Raw genomic sequence first — 20,752 nt, 5'->3', positions numbered from 1 at the left:
CTCCTCACTGCATTTTAGCAGGTTTTTTTTTTGTGTGTGTTTGCGCATAGTTGTGCTCTACACACAGCCTGTGTGAAGTTAGGTGTTGAAAGCTTTCTTTTCTCACAGCTCAGCTGTGCAGCATGCGTAGTAGGAGCCCCAGGGGGGCGGGCGCGCTCCCCCTTGCTCTCTGATACAGTCCGTCACACCTGCGGCTGACAGTGAAGGGCCGGCTGTGAGTTATCCCCCGGTCTCAAGGCCCTGTCCGTTCGGCCCGCCACGCCGGTTGAAGGATTACAGAGCTGTGTCTTTTGTTCACGGATCTTCCCTCCACTGTTGTTGCAGCGTGGCTTCGGTAGCTGCCAGCGCGCTTTGAATTATTCCAACATTTTGTGTCCCTTGCCTTCCGGAGGGCAGGCAGGCGGAGAACATGGAGTCTTGGGTGAGATTGTGACATCACAATTATCAATATTCCTCTCTCAAAATCAGAGCATCACGAGAGTGATTTAAACCTTTTTTATGCAGTGGACTGTAACTACTGTTATCAAATAGGCCTACTACCTTTACCATATATACCTGCCACATAACTATATTCCGTATTAATTTTATAGTATACATTTCATTGTGTAATCGCTTGTGTATATTGTGCTCTCAAATAATGCTGCAAAATTGTAAAGGTGCTGGTTGAAAAAAACATAATGTATGATTAGCAGGAATAGAAAAATGACACAAAACTACAAAAAGGAATATATGAAATATCAGATATCAGATGACATACAAATCAGGAGACCTGTAGAGTCCTTAGCACAAAGTCATGGTTAACACTTGAATAATCCGTGCAGAGTGTACGTGTGTGTGTGTGTGTGTGTGTGCGTGAGTGTATGCATGTGTGCGCGTGTGTTTCTGTATTTGTATATGTGAAAGAGAGAGAGAGAGAGAGAGAGAGAGAGAGGGAGAGAGAGAGAGAGAGAGAGATAATAGCTTACACATGAAATTTTACTTCAAATTGACTCTGTAATTACACATTTGCACAAAATATTCAAGTGCAGTGATTGAGATATTCTCTTTATCAGTCTACTTACTAGACAAATGATGGAGGAATACATTTCCCACTGTACAATCCTCCTGTTTAGTCTTTGGCCAGATTTATTTCTGGATCTAAGAAACAATTGACACTGCCATCTATGTTATCTTTTCAGACATTTAGAAGTGTGAACTTCTCGTCAGTGCGAGCTAGCAACATTTTTACCAGTTAGGATTATAAGAGCATTCCAAATCACTCTTGGCCCATTTGATAACAGCTTCTCCCAATGCCTGCAAAATAGAATGGAAATATTGTCTACAAAATAGGACTGGCTACTTGCTAATTATTGAATATGTTTGAGTACAAGAATAACAATATCTTATATATTAAAAATGTTTTTATAGCTACCATCTGATGTACAAAAACACACAACATGATCACGTGGAAGCTGTACGACCTTGCTGCTGTGGTATCAACATCCGATAGATTTTTTTCCGGAAGCATTTTAGTTGGGATATTTCATACCACACCAGGAAAACCAATGGAATGGAAGGCAATGCATCATTATTGTGCTCAAAACATATTTCATAATTATCTAACCAGTGTATCGCCCAGTCCTTTTTTCTAGACCATGCTTTATAAACACTGGAGAGGTACAATACAGTTTTGTCCTATTGAATACTCTGCCCTCAGAACACCTCATATGAATTTATTTTAAAAATACCAGTTCCCTGCCCATGCATTGCTCGGAAGTTTCCAAAAAGCTGTGTTCCCCGCAAGATTCAGGTAGCAGGCCTTGGGAGTAACCAAGGTCTGGGAGGGGTGTTTGAAAGAGCAGTTCTCAGGAGACCTGTGTCAGGGGCATTTTTAAAAGCCTTATACTGTCAAATCTGCACTTCTGAGAGCTGGCCTAAGAAACACTTGCACTTTACCACTGACTGTGTTAACTACCAGCTCATCACATGAAGCTCGTGGTGATTAACTCTGAATATGCTGCGTGTGTGAGTGCGGTGGCACAATCCAAGCCTCCTCACAGTGGCCTCAGGGCCGTGGTTTGGATGAAGAGTTTCATATAGAGTATAAACAGATTGTCCCTTTAATTATTCATGCCCCTTTGACTATGCAAAAGGACACAATGGTAAAATGCGTGTGGAATGATAAATCAATCACGGTTTTCTTTCGGTTTTGTGTTTTTGATCTGCGCGTTTTGTCAAAAGTTGAGTTATGAAAGTGATGATTTTTTGGCGATTCTTCCCTTCGACAGAACAAATACCTGTCCGTAAATATCTATTTAAATCCTCAGAGACAGTAGAGGAAGCTTACTCTCAGCACCTAGCATTAGTTGGGAACGTAATTTCTTGATATGCATGTTCAAACGCTGAAAAACACTGTGGGAATTTAAGCTGATCTGCACAGGAGGCATTCGTCCTTGAGAAGACAGTTTGTTCTCACTGAGCTACATTAATTAGCATAATATTATTACAGAGTTAGCTCACATGCAAATAGCCTTACTACAAGGCTCTAGCACCGCGGGTGCATGGAAGAAACTTTCAACACATCCCAAAAAACACTGAGCCAGAGACACAGAATGTGAGAGTAACGCTTTCACACTTACTTACTAGTCTAGATACAAATTCAGCATGCAGCACCACGGCACTAGTTTTTCACAAGCTCAATTTTTTTCCCGGATTAAAAAAAAGTTATATTTCAGCTAATTTGCCTTCATGACGCTTCACCCCCCCCCCCCCCCCCCCAACTGTTCCCACACAAGGGTCTCAGTGGTGATTCCTCATTGGCAGATAAGGTTTATACAGAGGTATTGTAGACGACAGTGGGATGCTGTCCCAGGTTGCCTCAGGTCAGTGCTGTCAGTAGGTAATGTGTGCAGATCCCTATTCCAAACAACTGATAGCTCCACCATTGTGGAGTGGATGAAACTCACCCTCCCTTGCCTAAGGAATTCCTCTCACTGGCATGTGTTTCCAGAGTTGACTTCGTATTTTGTTCGCTTGAAGGGATTGTTGCAACGTTGGGCTAGGACCGTTAGCATCTAAGCAAGAGCAGACTGATGGTAAGCTTGCCTCATCTCGATATTCTCAAAGGTGTGGGAATAGCCAAGATCTCAGTGATTTCCTCTCCTGCCAGTCAGACATTTCACAGAATCCAAGGTGCCTTTGGTCGGAGAATCACCATTAATTCATCACAATTAATGCATGTGCTGAGATGCAAGAAAGCTGCTATTCCACTTCACCCTCGAACGTCAGTAAATATACTTTGGATTAAAGGCTATCGTTTTTCTTTGTGCATATGTTTACAAATGTATCGATTGCAGCCATGGTCTAGGAAGCATTTTGAACCATTTCCCATACTCAGTCGCCTGAAAGAAAGTAGCGTGTGACTAATGGTGTACTCTCAGTCTCAAGGTTTATGGGGACAATTATATTAACCTGTGCTGTCTGGGAAAAGACTTCTTTGCTGCTAATTTATGAAGCAAATCAACCAGCCCAGGCCCCTGGCTCCTAACAGTGCTGAACTAATGATCCCAGTGGAGCTGACAAGAGGAATCTGAGGGGGGTCAGGGACAATGAAGTAGCGGTGTCATATTTGGACCATTTGTGATTATATAATGCTATGAGTATTTCCCTCATTGTGAGAAGAGAAAACGGCATATGGTCAAGCTGCTGGCTTTCTTGTATCAATTAGTGCGGCAAATTCATCTGTTGTCCGTTCCTGCATTCATGCTTGGCAGATGAGGTCTAATTTTAGTGAGATTTTTTTTATGTGTTGCCTGTTTGGAACACCATTCTATTATACTGAATCCTGAAAAGGATATTGTAAACGTTGGGAGAAAGAACATTGAAGAGTGTCATATTGGTCATATGCAAATGATAGGATTGGGCCATTGTTCAATCTACGAACAAGAGTGTTTTGCACAATTCATGCAATGGCCAAAGTAGGCACACAACAAAAGCAGGATAATTGGTAGAATGACTGGCCTTGTTCAGGTGGAGATGCAGTCCATTTGGCTGTAGTTATTCCAGCGTATGCAAAGGTTATTGGGCGGGCACATTGTCTCAGAGGGAAAGCCCAAGTTTCTGCAGTTTGCTCCACACAATCGCAGGGGGGAGATCTTTGAAATTCTCCCCAGACACTGGCACCTCAGGCATAAATATCTCCTCAGCCCAGATCCATGCCCAGGGGGCCCAAACAAAAAGAGGCATCCCATGAAGCCAAACAGAATCTTTCATCAACACTCTGTCCCTCATCATTTTTTCATTTTCCGTTTCTCTACCAGGCTTATTTTTGGAGCTGCTCCATCTCCGTAGGAGGCCCCTGCCATTCTGAGGACAGCCAGCCTGTCCCCACTGTTCATTAAAACACAGCCACGCCGACTCTAAATTTCAGACATTCCTCTTTGAAACATAAAAAACGCTCAGATTCGGCGGTGACACAGACATATTAAATGGATGGACAGACAGTTGCATAAAATATGCCTGTTTGGCCCTGCCGGCTGCTATTTGGAGGGCAGGAGAGAAAGGGAGCGAGTTAAAGAGTCTGCTTGGAAATTTCCAATTATAATGTGGCCTCTGCCCGTTGAGTCGCCCCCCTGTCATTCCAGTCCGCTCTCCAGCGGAGTCCCAGAGCAGGAGGAGGGGAGAGGGGGGCTGTGAATCCCCCCCCTAAAAAGAAAATAGCATGGGATGGAAAAACTAAGAATTTTGGGGCATCACCATGGTGTGCACATGTTTGTTTGCGATTTTTGGAAGTTGTCATGCACGACTGTCATCTATGGTTTGTCATGTTACATTCGCCTGGTGTAGTCCCAGCTGGGCACATGCAAACCCCTGTTCTCATCCGTTAGTGAATACAAATTCGCGGATTGTACTCGCTTGCATGTACTCTGGCCGAAATAAATGTCATTTATTTCATATTTTGTTTTATCGTATGCGTTGAACATCAGAATAGGGGAATGTTCTACAATGGTTTGCATATGACACGCTGTTTAAATCTGGGAGATGATCCATTTGAAAATGCCGTAAATCGCTGTGACTTCGTGTCACTCTAGTCTTCCTGTATGGATGAGATGGCGGTGTGTTGGAAAACAAAGGCATAATCCACGCAGCTGCAGTAGCACATGTCAGTGCATCATGTCTGGAGAGCTGTGCTGTTCCCCATCGTTAGAGTTGCTGAAAATACCCACAATGCACTGCAACACGCACATTTGAGCAAGCAGTACGTCTGAACAATCATAAAACTAACAATATTTTTCGTGCATGCTTTGAGACTTCTTAAGTCACTGCCTTTTAAAAATGTGGAATTTATTCTGTTTTTTTTCTTTTTTTTTTTTACGTACTGTAAACCCCCTTACATATACCCATGAAGAGCAGGACTCTTTTCTACATAGGGTTTCCACCCTGCTGGTTTGGAGCTCACAAGAAGCCATTTTCTGTATCCTGTGTGAATAATTTACAGGAGCTGCCTGTGCCAAGGCTCTCAAGGTCATTGGCAATTCTGTGAGTAAAGCAGTCAGCATCTCGGTGCAGCATAAGCTGTTCCCCACCCTGGGCTTTTTCTCCAGGCTGGACCTACTTTCATCAACCCCCGCACCCCCCACCGAGGCGGAGGGCTTCTCCTAAACTGCCCCCATCACCTCTGAAAACCCCTGATTTACTCTGCTGCTCCAGGGTGGTCCTGGTCAGAAGCTGTGTCCTTCTCATTAGAAGATCTCCTAAAAGCTGATGAAGAAAGGGGGAAAGAAACAAGGCTGCACTTTGCAGTGAACTTTCAATGACTGTGAATCTCATAACCTTTCTTTCATAGAAAAAGCATCGCTTTTATATCGACACAGTTCAAAGCAGAGAAGACAGTAGCGCGGTAAAGAAAAAAGATGAATGAAAAAATCACAACAATGGGAGATGGAAAACTTTCAGATCTATTTTCCCGAGGAATATTCCTCTTGAAAACCTGAATGAGGTAGATCAGCAGGGGGTCAGGCTGATCCTGGCTTGATCCCATGGAGAGAGGACCAGTTGGGAGAGGAAAAGAGCACTTGAAGAGACTTACACTCCCACTCGCAGGCAGAACAAGAGAGGCGCCCACTCTTTAGAAAATCAATAGCCTCCTTTAAAGCAACAAATTTATGAAGGCTGGACTTAAGCACAGTCGTGTACAATTTGCTGCTTCCGAATTTACAATCGCGAGGGAGCAAGCGGTGCTCTGTGAAGGTGTGTGAAAATAAAATAAAGCGCACTGACATGCGAAGCTCCTGGCCTGTTTCTGTGAGCTCAGCGAGGATTGAACGGTCAGAGTTATAGTGAGGTTAGACTGTCCTTTTTGAAAGCTAATCGAACAGATGGGAGAAGTAAATCTCCCTGCCTTTGTTAAATAGTAGCACAGCGGATGGGCCTCCCTGGTGCTTGCCTGGAGATAGAGCTGTGATTGGCAGCTCTTTGATGCGGTGATTCCACTTGCTATAAGGACTTCCCCTTTCTCGTGTTTCGGTTGTTCCACGAGGAGGCAATTAGCTACTTTTTACAGAGGTAATTATGACAACCATCATGTGCACGCAGACACAGAGCTTCCTTAGAGGGGAAATTCTCTGGGCTTTGCCACTCCGCACCTTCACGTCTTCACTCAATATATCTTTATTCATATGTTAGTGTCTCTTCCTGTGGAGGGGGCCTCTCAAATTGAAATAAATAGCGCTGGAATCTCCTGAGAAAAAGCGGGAGAAATAAATAAAGCCCCCATTAGTGGAAGCTCCCAGCTGCCCCTGGGTCTGAGGCTATGAGAGCCTTTTATCTATCTATCTCTGTTTGTTTATCTGCATTTTTATTTAGTCATCTAAATGCCCTGCTTTTCATCAGCCGAGCGACAATGCTTTCCCTTAATATCTTAAAAGGGTGACAGGAACACTCCCACAGCCAGTAACCCAACGGTACATTATTATTTCTCCCCCTGAGAGCTGGGCGATAGTCCGGCAGGGCCAGGCCCCGTTGGCACCCGTTCCCCTCGCACATGTAGGCCCTTGTTCCGCGGGCGAGAGGGGGCCAGAAACGGGCCGTATGGTCCAGCTCCTTCCAGATGGCCCACCGCGCTGGTCAGGGTTCGATCCTGGTCCAGCAGCGGGGCCTGGCACGCGACCCAAACGGGAGCGGTGCCTCTGCCGGTCCGGCCCAGCTGGACCCCGTGCCCTCTCCAGCCTCCAGACACGACCTGGCCTCGGCAGGACGCCGGGGCGGTATTTATAGTGAGGGGCGCGGGCCGCACTCTTTCGCCCAGTTTCTGTAAACGTGCCCTGCCCCCCTCCCGCCGCGAGGAGGAGAAGGCCTCCTGAAGAGAGGCAAGCTGCAATGCGAAAGGGAAGAAGAAAAAAAAGCATTCTCTGCAGCTAACGGCATCCCTGGTATACCCCCAACACTGTGACACACACCTTTTAATAAAGGTGCGATTGCTCTGCCTTCAGTGTCCTTTACCGCGTACAGCAAAATGATTCATTCTGCCCTTGGTTTGCTCTCCCTTTTTAATCAAGAGCCTGTATTGTCCACTTTGCATTTTCGGCTGTTTCTGCGAGGCGTCAATAATTTAGAATATTAATGGCGATAGAGGGGCATATTCTTCCTGGGCTGGATGTTCCAGGACAGCTCCCACCCCCTTTTCAGCCAGCCGTCAGACGGCTCTCCAGCTGTCAGAACATCGCTTCTCATCAGGCTCTGTTTTTAAGTGCAGAGCTTCACCATCACTCAAGAAAGTGGTGTGAGACATGCATTAACATGTCCAGAAACTTTTTTTTCCGCTTGTTTGTTAGACTGGGCTTCTTTGTTGTTTTGGGGGGGAGGGGGGGGAGCAGCAGGAGGAAACTGACTTCCCCAGGCAAGACTGTCCCCAGCAAGATAAAGATGGAGAGAGCTCTTCTGAAACCCATGTCATAATCTGTCATATGCACTGAATGCATAAATTTAGATGGCTCAGCAAGTATCTTGATTCTCAGTTGCTCAACAAACAACCAGCAAGTCTTGTGTACAACATTTATTTTTTATGTGTCTTCATCAGATGAGCCGCATTAGACTATTTTTGCACACAGTGATAGAAAATGGAGAGTTTTGGCATTGCCAGCTAAATAATAGATTTCAGCTCTATGAACTCCGGTATGTGTTGCTCCTTGAGCCAGAAAATGAAGGCTGCCGATTGCTATTGAGTTCTAATTGTCCCCTGAAGGTCTAAAGAGGATTGAAGAGGAATTGCCATATCTATATGCTTCTGAAGCAAGAGGTAATTACGGAAGATTGATTCAAATGAAAAGGCCGCCCTGCGAGTGAGGACTCTCCCTCGGTGCCTGTTGAGTTCAAGTGTGAAATGATAAGGATCCTTTCTCTCGCTCCGAGCGCCCCAGTGTCTCCCACCAGCCCCACACCGCTGGAGCCATCTTCACCTGCGCAAATGTGGAAGTAAATTGGAGCTGTGCCTCGGATGGTATCTGCACAGGGTGGGCGTGTTCAGCTGGTACCGGTGCAGACTTTTCATTCTGATAAAGCGTAATCTTAACTTCACTTTCAGTCGTCTAACTGAGGGTTAAATGTGGTTTGTGCGCTGCTGATTTCATCCCCAGAGACAAATCACATTTTTAGCTCTAGTAATACCTTCATAAGTTTTCAAAAATAGTTGAATCTCAGTTCTAGTGTGCTGGCGTGATACTCGTGCGTAAGAATATGGATCTTGCATTGTGTTGGGGCGCATATAACCAAAAATAATACCTTTTTGAGAACCTACTGTATGAGTTGCAATTCGATTCCTGGCAAATTAAGAGCACTGACTCAAATTTGTACTGTAAGTGTTGCTCCTGAGGGAGAACGAGCCAATGAAGAATGACCATTCAACAGCACAATGTGCCAGCTGCCAGCAGCTATTCTGAGCTATCTATTTCCTGTGAAACCGTAACAACAAAAGGCGGTGACAAAGACGTGAAAACAAAAAGACAACATCAACAATTGCATAATACATACACTCCACATGAGCAGCAAAAGGTGAGTTATTGAGCTGTGGTAAAATAACAAGTGCTGATTTGATCCGCGGCGCAGAGACGGATCACAACAAACATTGTATGCAAGCATTGTAATTGGAAAGAGCTGAGTGCCTTGCTAGAGAACACTGCATATTAAAACCTTACCTGCAGTAGCAATACAACCTTCAGGGTTAATAGTATTTAAAGAAATAATCATAGCTACATCCAGGCACGGTGACCCCAGTTTTAAAACTTGAGAGGTATGTTTGCAATGATTCTACAAAAGTGGACTCATATACTGTGGTGTAAGCAATACTCACCACAAGTAGCATACTGCTTTTAAAAATAATTTGGCTTGGGGTTTTCTTTGTGGAAGCAGGTCTGAGAAAAGCAGTCATTGTATGGAACAGTAGAAAAACAAGCCATGCTCATTTGCTTTTGCAGCTAGTCATATCAATTTACCAAAACCATTAGCTACATTTAAAATTGTACTGTAAAAATAACTGGAACCTTTGTGTAATACAGGTATCATACATACATACAAAACAAAGCAGATATCGGCATGGTTATGTTTTTTAAAAGTTATGTTCAATAATGTACTTATATAGATTTTTTTAAACTTTTTTTGGCTGAATTTGCTGAAATTATTTAATGCAGTAATTTGTAAATGCATACATTGCTCTCCAAAAGTGTGGTAACGGTGGAGTGAAATTAGTTGAAAAAGATACAAGACAAAGGTATGAACAATCAACTTTTATTTCATGGTATGTGCGGGCTGGTTTCACAGACAGAAATTAAGTTCTGGACTAAATTGAGTTTCGTATCGAATTTAGTCTAGGACTAGACTTAATCTGTGTTTGTGAAACAGGCCCTGTATGGTTTTTCTCTTCCATTTTTCAGATACAGCGGTGAATACCATGAAGTGAAAGCTGATTATCTGTACCTTTTTCTCATAATCATCATTTTGTCTCAAATCCAAATGCCTACACTCTCAGAAAAAAGGGTTATTTGGCTTGTCTCATTACATTATTGGCATTTCTCCATAGAGGAATCATTTTGAGTTATTTATGAAACTCTCTATCATAGGTTTAAAGAGTGAAACCTCCCACACTAGGAGCCATTTTGCCCAACAAAGAACCCTTGAAGTAGACAGGGTTCTTTTATGGAATCACAGGGTTCCCTTTGGAACAATTTTTCTGAGAGAGCAAAAATAACTAATTTCACTCTACCGTTTACTCTACTGTACTTTTGGAGGGCACTGTGTACTATATGTATGGATACCAGAAAACATTTGCTTTTCTAAGTACTGTATATTTTTAGGTCATGATTTGTCATTTTAAAATGTCTATTTTCTTTTTACGTTAAGATAACCACACTTTGGTGTGAATGCGTATACTGCACATAGAGTTATCAGTGTATTCACTTCAGTTCAGCAGCATAAAGCTGTTATTTAATTCCAACCCTTCAGTCTCCTATTTATGTTGTCTCTCATTTTTGGGTCTTATTCAAAGCCCTGGTACATCTTTGGTCTGTCAGTTGATATTTGACAAATGTATCAGTTTGAAATGTATTTATGTGCAAAATTCGACCAAAATGGAAGTTTAACATTCATTGCGAGTTGGACATTGAATGTCTTTCTGAACACTCTGTGAGTAATTCACAGCGTCTTGGCAAGAAGCTGGATGTATTATACCCTGGTGCTCCTGACTTGTTTTCTGGGCGATTAAGGAGAATGGTTTGCCATCACGAACGAGTACATAATGAAGGCCCCAAAATCATATTCCAAAACTCATCCCCACCATTTTTCAAGTGACATTTCTGTGACAGGTTTTTGTTTTTCCCAAGACATATTCCACAGCCCACCCCCGTGCTACATTTTCAAACATTAAGATGCATAAAATATAAAGAGGAAGAGTGCGGATGAAGAGGTGCACTCAGTCCCGGAGTGACTGACTGTGCTGAGAAAGATGGAGCCATTTTGGAGGCGAGCAGATCCAGCCTTTGAATATTTGATGCAGATGGATAGCTGTTCACTCCAGCGGAACAAACTGTATTGGAATTCACTCACTCATCTGGAAAGGTTATAATTTAAAAGTCATGGGAGCCTCCCATTAGAGAAATCATCATTCCTGCATCAACCCAGGCATTCCTGCCAGGCCACCTTGACTCTCCTTAATCCGTTTCTCACCGTCCACTGTATATTTACTGTATGTCTCTGTCTAGACAGGGGTACATCTCATTCTCTCAGCCTGGGGTGTGTGTGGGAACGACTCTTTCATTTCCTGTGAAAGTGTGCATAAATCCATTGGTCTGGCATTTTATGAAATAACACAGCCCACTTATATGGAGTAATGTAATACTTCAGTTCCCTGCTGAAAAAAAAAACAGCTCAAGCTAGGCTTTGAAATAGCTGGTAGCTGGTTGACCTGCTCATACCCAGCTCATGGCCAGCTTGTCCTGCAGGGTTCAGTTTCCATTATATTTCATTTGTATGCTTTACACTCCCCCACACGAAATGGCCATGTAAAACATTAAAGTGACCTGCAAAAAATTACATACCTACAGAAGATGGTTATGTGTGAAATACTTATACGTAGTAGATTTCCGCTGGTATACACAGGAGACACACCTTTAAAATGAAACATGTACGGTTATAGGTTATATAAAGCTATGCTGATAATTCCCCAAATCTCTGACCAGCCAGGATTACAGCAGGCCTTGTTTACACATCCTGTCCGAGTGACATAAGTCAGCTTTCACGTGCAAGTAGTCTTACTATCCACACATAAGTCTATGCTTATTCCATAAATAGGAGCAGAATAAGCTCTTAGACGTGTAGTTAAAATAGGATGACTGTTCTTTTTTTCATTGGTAGCCTGAGTCACTCCTCGCTGTCTTTCTCCCCCCACAGGTGCAAGTGTAACCTCCACGCAGGACAGTGCACTTTTGTGGATGGGAACCTGCAATGCGAATGTGAGCACAACACAACAGGCCAGGACTGCAGCCGCTGCAAAAGGGGTTTCCGAGCCAAGTCCTGGAGACCCGGCTCCTACCTCCCCACACCCAACGGATCACCCAACACCTGTACGTGTGCATGCCTACCCCTCCCACTTCAATGCGCTACAGCAACACCTGTACTTGCTTCCAGCTCTCCATGGTATCTCTACACGTACTGTACTATTCTGTACCATTGTGTTACACGTTTGCTTTCACTGGGGCCATTCACAGATTACAAAGTTTTCGTTATCACATTTAGCACATTCACATGCGTTAATTTGATAACACCCTTTTTAATTACAGCATTATTACATATGTCAGTCACCTTCTTACAGAGTTGCCGCTGTGAAACATATGGTTGTGGCTAATTGGACAGGCCACCTCTAACCCAAAAGCAAACAGTGATGAAACATAATTTTGTCATTAATTATGGAAGTTATGTTAAGTGTTTAACACTATTGATTATGTGTATTAATGCTATGTAACTTTAGAGCAATAATTGACTCTTGAAGTCATATTGTAATTCTACGAAGGCTAGAAAGATACATGTCTATTGAAGTCAGATCTCCATTCATAGTGCCCCACAAAATACCTGAAGTTTCCTCAACAGGTAATGGGGAAATCCACTACGAAGAACTGGAAAGATGATAAAATAATAATCTAGGGCATCTACACCCACAGATGAAGTGCAGTGCCTTTTAGACTGCGCAGATCTGTCAGCTCTTGATAAAATCAAGCTGACTTGTGTGCCTTGCCAATTCCCAGAGAAGTGCGAGTATACACATTGTGCATTCGTCCTATAGACAAGCTCCACTGAGGGAGATGGGGATGTCACTCTCATTCGCATTGCCTGCACACAAAGCGCTAATAAGACTCAAGCGCGGTTCTACAGTTCTGATGTACGATGCATTTTAAATAAATACATAAAGAAACCAATCTCACATGCTCTGTCTCTCTCCCTCTCTCTCACTCTCTCTCTCTCTCTCTCTCTCTCAGGTGCAGCAGCTGGTTCAACACTTGGCAGTAAGTAACATGCTAATCAAAAACGCAGGAAAGCTGGCTTCGCTCCTGCTCCTCTCTTCACTGTCACACGTGGATGCCTGTCGTTATCGTGCTCCCATTTCCTTTGTTGTCATTGTGTTTGTCCTTCCTGTTTCATTGTCAACGAGTTGACTCTCTCTCTCTCTCTCTCTCTCTCTCTCTCTCTCTCTCTCGCTCTCTCTCACTCTCTCTTACTGTGTACCTCATTAATGGCAAAAACCTTGCATGTGAAAATTTTTTCCACAGTTCCTCTCTGCTTCGATTTGTGTAAGAGAGGGGTAGAGGATGAAAGAAAGAAGGGAGGGAGAATAAAAAAAGTGTGTTGTAATCCAATGTGTGGTAGCAGGCAAACGGATCCCTGAGGATTTGTACGAAGGGAAATGTGAACATCACAGACTTTCCCTGCAGAGATGCTCTGTGAGGGAAAATGAAGATTCCATAGTAGGGACAGCCTGCTCTAGAAAATTGAGGCAACATTGCGATTGTCTTGCTGCAGAACTCCTTAGTAATGCATCTGGTAGGTAAAGGCTTTGCCTTGTGCACCATTCGCTGTAGTGAAGTCAGTCATGGCACATACGTAATTTAAAAACTAAAAAAAATGGCATTAATCATTGGCGTACTGTATGTTGCATTAACTGTTCATTAACAGTTCATTATGCATTAAGATTCAGGTGTATGATAGGTAGGGAAAGCAGTTAGGGTGTAGTTCCTTCATAGTGTCTTTAATCATGGCCTTACATTACCATCTAATTAGTTACAAATGATTCTACTCGTCTCTTGACTGTTAAATTCATGAAGAAGGAGGGTCATTTTAGCCAGTTATTTTTATTCTGAACTTGTGGTGACTTTAAGACCTGATGACACTTTGCCATCGATATAGAGATATGTATTGATCACTCATTTGTCCTTTCATTAAAATTATTGGGAACCGCGGTGGTGCAACAGGCTAAGACACAGCAGACTTGCGGTTGCAGTTTGCTGCAGTTGCACACCGGGGACCGGGGTTTGATTCTCGGTCCTGCCAAAAGCCAAGTTTGGCCGGCTCACGTGGAGCAGCATAATTGTCTTGCTGCTCCAGAGGGAGGGACTTGGCAGGGTTAGCCGCACAAAAACAAGCACCTCGAGCGCCTCGGAATCACGGTCATGACTTGGGAGGCGAGGCGGCTTGAAGAAGGCGTGTTGCTCTCCTGCCGGTCGCCAAGGGACGGGGTGTGGGCGGTGTATCTAACACTAACTCTAATTTAATCAGACGGGGTCCAATTGGCTACCAAATTGGGAGAAAAATGGAAAAAAGTCGGATACGAATTTTCTTTTTCTTTTTTTATTGTAATTGAACCCATGAAGAAAATGAGAGGTTTACCACCTTTCAGATAGGTATAGGTTTAGTTTTGGTTTAATTTACCATGTTCTGGAATGACATTACAGAGGTGAATATACAGTATGGTCCAATTTATGGCATTGTGGTAAAATGGTGGAACAGGGGTTTGCTGTTTGGACTCCAAAGCTTGAAGAAAGAAAATGCATTTATATCTGGCGGCTTGTATTTGTGGTGCTTAAATTGGGACCATTGTCGGTTTCCTCTTTCACACCTAACGTTTGTCTTCTCTCAGTACCACTGGTAACGACAGCCGAGCCTGTGCCGGTTACAGCGGCGAACACCGCGAGAACAGCCGCGGGAACGACCGCGGGAACGACCGCGGGAACGACCGCGGGAACGACCGCGGGAACGACCGCGGGAACGACCGCGAGAACAACCACTGCTGCTACCGCTGCTACAGCCCTGCAGGCCAGTGTACTCAGTGTGGCAGGTGGGAGCTGTGGAAGGACACGCTGTGTCAATTGATTTGTCTGGAGAGTGATGACTAACAGTAGTGCAGACGCGCAAGCGGGCTATCAGCTTTCCCCTTTATGTCCCAAGCCTGTAAAATGGCCGTTCTCAAAGAATCTGTATTATACAGTCAGTCTGAATAATGCAAATCAGTCTTTTAATAGCCCGCAGGTTTGCACCGCAATGCAGAAAGGTAATGGTCTTGTGTTGGACCAACAGGTGCACTTAGAGCATCCAGGGCCAATGACCTCTTCTTCCTGTAATTATATGTGGATAATTTATTTAACACATTAGTTTTGCAGACGGGAGTGTTTGCATTAGTAGTGTAATATTGTATAATCTGGCAATGCAATGCCGTGTGCCAGAAAGAAGTCTCATGCATGAATTGAGGTTTCTGTGCTATAGGCAGGTCAACTGTAAAAGCCTATTTTCTATGCCAGCTCTGTGATGGTATCCAATTCTGATAATTTACAGAGTAATTAGTAAGAGCCCACTTTTACAGTTACAGTGGGCTACAGAATAATTGGCACCCTTGATAAATATGTACATAAAATGCTGTAAAGTAAAAAATAATAGTTATTGACATCAGATTTATTTTCTAACACGTGTAAAGCAGTGTGTGTAACAACTAAATTATGAACATTTTTTGGTTCAATACTTTGTGAAAACACCCCTGGAAAAGGTGATTGCCATGAGTCTTTTCCTATAATTTGTGATTAGGTGAAGGTAAAGGTTAGAGAACACATTTGGAGGGATTTCTGACCATCCCTGCATGCAGAACATTGCAGAATCATTGATATCCTTGAGATATCCCCCTCTTCAGTTCAGGCCACCGGTTTTTTTATGGGATTGAAGTCTGGAGACTGAGGTGGCCATTGCAGAACATAGTTGTTATTTTTTACCATTTCTGTGTGGATTGTGATGTATGTTTGGAGTCATTGTCCTGTTGGACAATCTACCTACAGCAAAGTCTCAGCTTCCTAGGAGAGACAACCAGATTTTCTGCCAAGATTTCCTGGTACTTGTTGGCGCTGAATTAATTGTGCTATTGATCTTAAATAGTGCCCCTGGACCACTAGCAGCAAAACACCTCCAAAACATCAATGACCCATCACCATATTTGATAGTAGGGTATGAGGTGCTTCTCCTTGTATGCATTCCATTTTTCCGGCAAACATGTCGATGGTGTACGGCCTAAACATACAATTTTGGTCTCATCTGATCATCTCACTCTCTTCCAGTCACAATTCCTACGAGGGTTCCAGTGAACTCAAGATGCACGGTTTTATTTATTGTGCTCAGTAAGGGCTGTCTTCATGCCAACCTTTCAAAGAGTTTCTTGGTATGGAGGTGGAGTTTTATGTTTTGTTTTTAGACCTTGCAGTCCGTGGGGACAACACTTGCATCCTGTTCCTGGCAATGGCATATGTTATACTCTAGTGAAACAGCAAATGCTGGAATGACTATAGTTCCTTTAGACTGAGATTAGCTAAATTAAGTAAAATTGTATTGCCAATTACAATTTGTTTGATTTTATCGACAATAATTGTTAGGGGTGGCAATAATTTCGGCATTTGTGGTTTTCAGAAAAAATTTGATTACTAAATAAGAAACATTGAAACATGAGAGTAAATGTATTGACCTAAAAGTATATAGTTTTCCCATATGTTTGAACATAAAACATAGATCATCGTTCATGCTGTTTGTTATATGCAGCCTTTTTTCTGCATTTTTATTAAGGGTGCCAATAATTCTGGAGCCCGCTGTACCTGTATATAGTTGTAAATATTACACTGTCATTTGTGAGAGTTTGTTGTGTGAACTGTGGTTTTGATAAAAAGTTTTGATGAAATATAGAATTTCAAATGAAGTATATATCATATATATTCTTTGGAAGTTTTTACCTGTGGCTTCAGTCATCACATTTTTCTCTGTTAAGCCTGTTCTATTATTTTAAGCAAAATTGTTATCAGCCGAAAATTACTCACTGAATGAGTAATGCTATATGTGAGTGCATACATCAGTGAGTGTGTGTTAGCACATATGCGTACATGTGTTTGTGTGTGCACACATACATTCATGGCAAATGAAATATTGATTACGAAACAGAGAACATGAAAATATATTCATCAACACGTGCGAGTGAGTTTAAGAAGTAACAGAGCTGGTAATATGCACAGTAAGAAAGATGAAAAGTAAGCTTCCTGTAAACTTCAGGAAGTGCAGCACGCAGTAATTGAATTCCGTGGAGCCTCTGTGGCCTTTCCTCGTAGTGAGTGAGATGTCAGTTTCCCAGGGTGACTTATATATTACACCGCTTCTCCTGCTCTGGGTTCAATGCGACTACAGAGAGCCTGTGAAGCCTCACAGATCTGCAGAGCTCCTTACAACGCGTCTGGGGACGTCCGTTGAAATATTGTCGGTGTCAGGACAACAACCGTATAATTACCGTTTAATATGCCTAATGATGAAATTTACTCTGGAAGCAACCGAGGATACTGTTTATATGGATGCGCCGATGGACTTTAAAAATACTGTGTGTTGAATGTGTCCATGTTTTATTGTTTCATATAAGCACCATTGGACTTGACACAGTTTCATAGCTCGTTTGCTGTGTCATGTTTGGTCATACGGACACTAACAGTGTTATATAATATAGCACTAGCTTCACATTTTTATAAGACAGTCCTTTCCCCATGTTTACCTCTCAGTTAACACCTATTGACCCTTTACAGAGGTTGTGTTAATGTTATGTGTGTATCATATATTATCGAAGATTAAATGGTTGCTTTTGAATTTATTTTCAACTAAAACTAAAAATAAAAGCACACTTTAAACAATGAAGGAGAATTTGCACATAGCCACAGTGTTTTATGTTGGAATTTTATGAAACTGGCTAAACCTTAAGATGGTCTTCCAAATGCCGTCTTGTTTGATGTGTGATGTGCTAAATTTAATGCACAGTCTTGAACGGTTCCTGCTCCTCAAGAAAGCACTTAGAGGATCTGAAAGACTGGAGAGCAGGGAGTGCTGTGATGTCAGAAATTTATGAAAAACATTAAGTGCTTTTGTTAACAGCGCAGCACTTTTGTTTTGTTTTTTTCATTCCCAGCCTCTTGCTTGCGTCAGGAACTCCCTGCCACAGCTGTACTGCGAAGTGGGGAGGGCTGACTGGTGCTTAAACTTTCACGATCACTCGAAAACCGCTTTAGGCCTCAGGGAAATTTCCTATCCCCGTTTTATACTGTGAGTAACCTACGGGGGGATAGCGGGTGGTGTTGTTTTCTACAATGCCAAAGATTAGACTTAACATTGCACTGACCCCTTCCATAAAACTGCACTACAAAAGATAGAGAGATATATAGGTTGTAATCCCGTCTACCCCCGTTGAGACAATGTCGGGGTTAATAAAAGAGCAGTTACAGGATATGAGCAACAAATTCAGTACAAGAAGTTCCCTTAAAACGAATTATTGCTCGACCGGCTTTCAAATTTGTTAAGGAAGGACAACAGACAACAATTTGTTTTTACATATTTTCATATTCCGTAAATGCATTGCATGAGCACTCCACAGTGAATATAATAACTAGAAAAGTCTATTTGGTTTTTATTTGAAACTGATCTCCAATCTGTTGTTAACATAATTGTTGACATTACTGCAAGTGTATTTTTCGAGTAACTGAATATCCATTTTATAATCAAAAAAATGTATTGCTGAATGCAATCAAATGAAACTGCTGATGGGATTTTCAAAACAGATAAATAAGGGATAATACCTTATGAACAAGTCAGTTATGAGGAAATAATTGCCCGACAGTGTTTGTGTCAGGCCGTTTACAACCCTGAAGGCCAATTATTTCCTCATATCTGACTCGTTCATAGGGTATTATCCTGCTTATACCATGGATAACTCGCCAGAGTAATATAGTTATAATTAATTTTTAGTTTAGAAACAAAGGTATTAATTAAAACGCAATGAGAACAGGAGAAAAAATAGTCCCTGATGCTGAGGAAAAAACCTTCATGCAGCCTAAAATTGCCTGCTGCAGCTACAAGCCAAATGCATCATCGGTGAAAAAAAGTTCACTAGCTCACCCATCGCCGAAAGGAAATAAAACGTTAGGCTATTAACTAATGTTACCTCGCAAAATAATTGGAAGCAATTTGTAAGAATAATTGTAAGAAATTTGACTTGTATTCCAGAGCCATGCAACTGAATGGAGCCCTTCCCATATTGAACTGAAGCATAGAAAGACCTCAATATTTTGTTGAGTTGTACAGCATAGCTGTCAAAATAAGCTGGCATGTATTGTTCTTGTAGTCCTGCTGAACAACCTATTGAATATATGTAGTTTACAGAGAATATCAGTGTAGCTACTGAATATATTTCATGAATGCAGTCAGAATACCGTATTTGTCCTAGATAGTCAGTTATTTTTCAGTTCCGTATTATAAGTGAAAATAACGCTTTTTTTCTCAATACAATTCTCCAAGGTCAGTTTTCATTAGTAAAACTATCTATGGTTTATACAGTATGCGATTATACAGTATATTATAAGATTATACAGTATGTGTGTTCCTGTGTCACACTTGAAAATACCCAGCTTCCATGGTTAAGTACTCCAAACTTCCGATAACAAACCAAGCAGTGCATTAAAAGTAGAATTGTTGCTGTAGAATCAGCTATTTTCTCAACAAGGCGATTTTCTACTCCCTCTTGGGAAAGTGAAGGATGACAGACACAATTAATATCAATAGCAGGCTACAGTACAGGAACGTAATACCAGGAGATCGCTACATCATTCTATTCCTTTTTTAATTTTGTGCGCCGTGTTTTTACACCCCTGGCTGGAGCTTTCCAAGGCGAGAGGGCCCCGCCCTCACGCCCCCGATCGTTTCGGCGCGCGGACGCGAAGATGAATGTTTCAGGAGTGGATGCTCTCCTCTAACAGCTCCGCCTGAGGTCTTTGTCTTTACAAGGTCCCCTCTCCAAGGTCTAATTGGACCACTCACTGACTGAGCTTCCCTCTAGCCTGGGGGGGGTGGGGGGGTGGGGGCCGACTGCACTGTAGACTCGGGAAGAGACGTTTATTTCTGAATCCGAGTCTCCCCGTGAACCTCGAGCTGAGAGGAATGAGTGCTGCCACAAGGACAGGGTCCCCTAATTCTTTATCTAATTTATTGGTGTCCTCTGTGTCATATAGGCTGCACATCTGTGTAACAGCGGCAACAGAGAAGCCCGCTCAGATTCAGTAAGCTATTTGTATTTTTTTTTTTTTTTTACCCATAAAATCTCATCACAACCTGGTGAAATGAGTGTCTCTAAATCAACGTCTGAAGTTTGTGTGGTGATTTATGGGTGACATATGGCATACCAAAGCAAGCTCATGAATCATCTGCCTAGAAATCTGTTCACGGCTCTTCGTGATGGGGGTCCAAGGTCTGAGGCTGTCCTCAGACTCTCCGATAACTCCTGAAATACATCCCCGCGCTTTGTAACCCTGTACTTTAGTCTACTACCTGTGGGTCCAGGTTTCTGCTTGCGAGAGGCTCTCCTAAATGGCAGTTTCAGACGGCTGATAAAGTGGTTGACCAGTCCGCAGATGACCCCCTTTCCCCTCTGCTTACGGTGCATATGTTATGGGAAAGAGCCATCTGTAATGGCTATTCCCCCTCTCTCACCTGGCTCCTCCACCTCTCCCCCCATCCCCACTGTGGGTCCAGCAGCATGTCGCTTTGAGCACACTCTGATCCAGATGAACAAGCCAGGGTTCAGGGAGCCTAATCGACTGTGAGCTGGTTGGTTATTTTAGTAGATGGGCAGGGAGAGGGGTAGGGGGGAGGGGAGGGGGGAGGGAGGGATGGAAGGAGGGGGGTCAGG

The 20,752-nt window shown here is 42.8% G+C and overlaps 1 protein-coding gene across 1 annotated transcript in view; it reads left to right on the top strand.

Annotated features, from left to right (window-relative positions):
• Positions 1-20,752, top strand: part of ntng2b (netrin g2b) — a 60,389-nt gene that overhangs the window by 18,288 nt on the left and 21,349 nt on the right. Inside the window, exons 4-5 of the mRNA XM_061261949.1 lie at positions 11,917-12,089; positions 12,999-13,025. Coding sequence (XP_061117933.1) covers positions 11,917-12,089; positions 12,999-13,025 — 200 coding nt within the window. The remainder of the gene's footprint in view (positions 1-11,916; positions 12,090-12,998; positions 13,026-20,752) is intronic.

Source organism: Conger conger, chromosome 12 (assembly GCF_963514075.1).
Source record: "Conger conger chromosome 12, fConCon1.1, whole genome shotgun sequence".
Lineage (NCBI taxonomy): Eukaryota > Metazoa > Chordata > Actinopteri > Anguilliformes > Congridae > Conger > Conger conger.
This window is presented reverse-complemented; position numbering and strand designations above follow the sequence as displayed.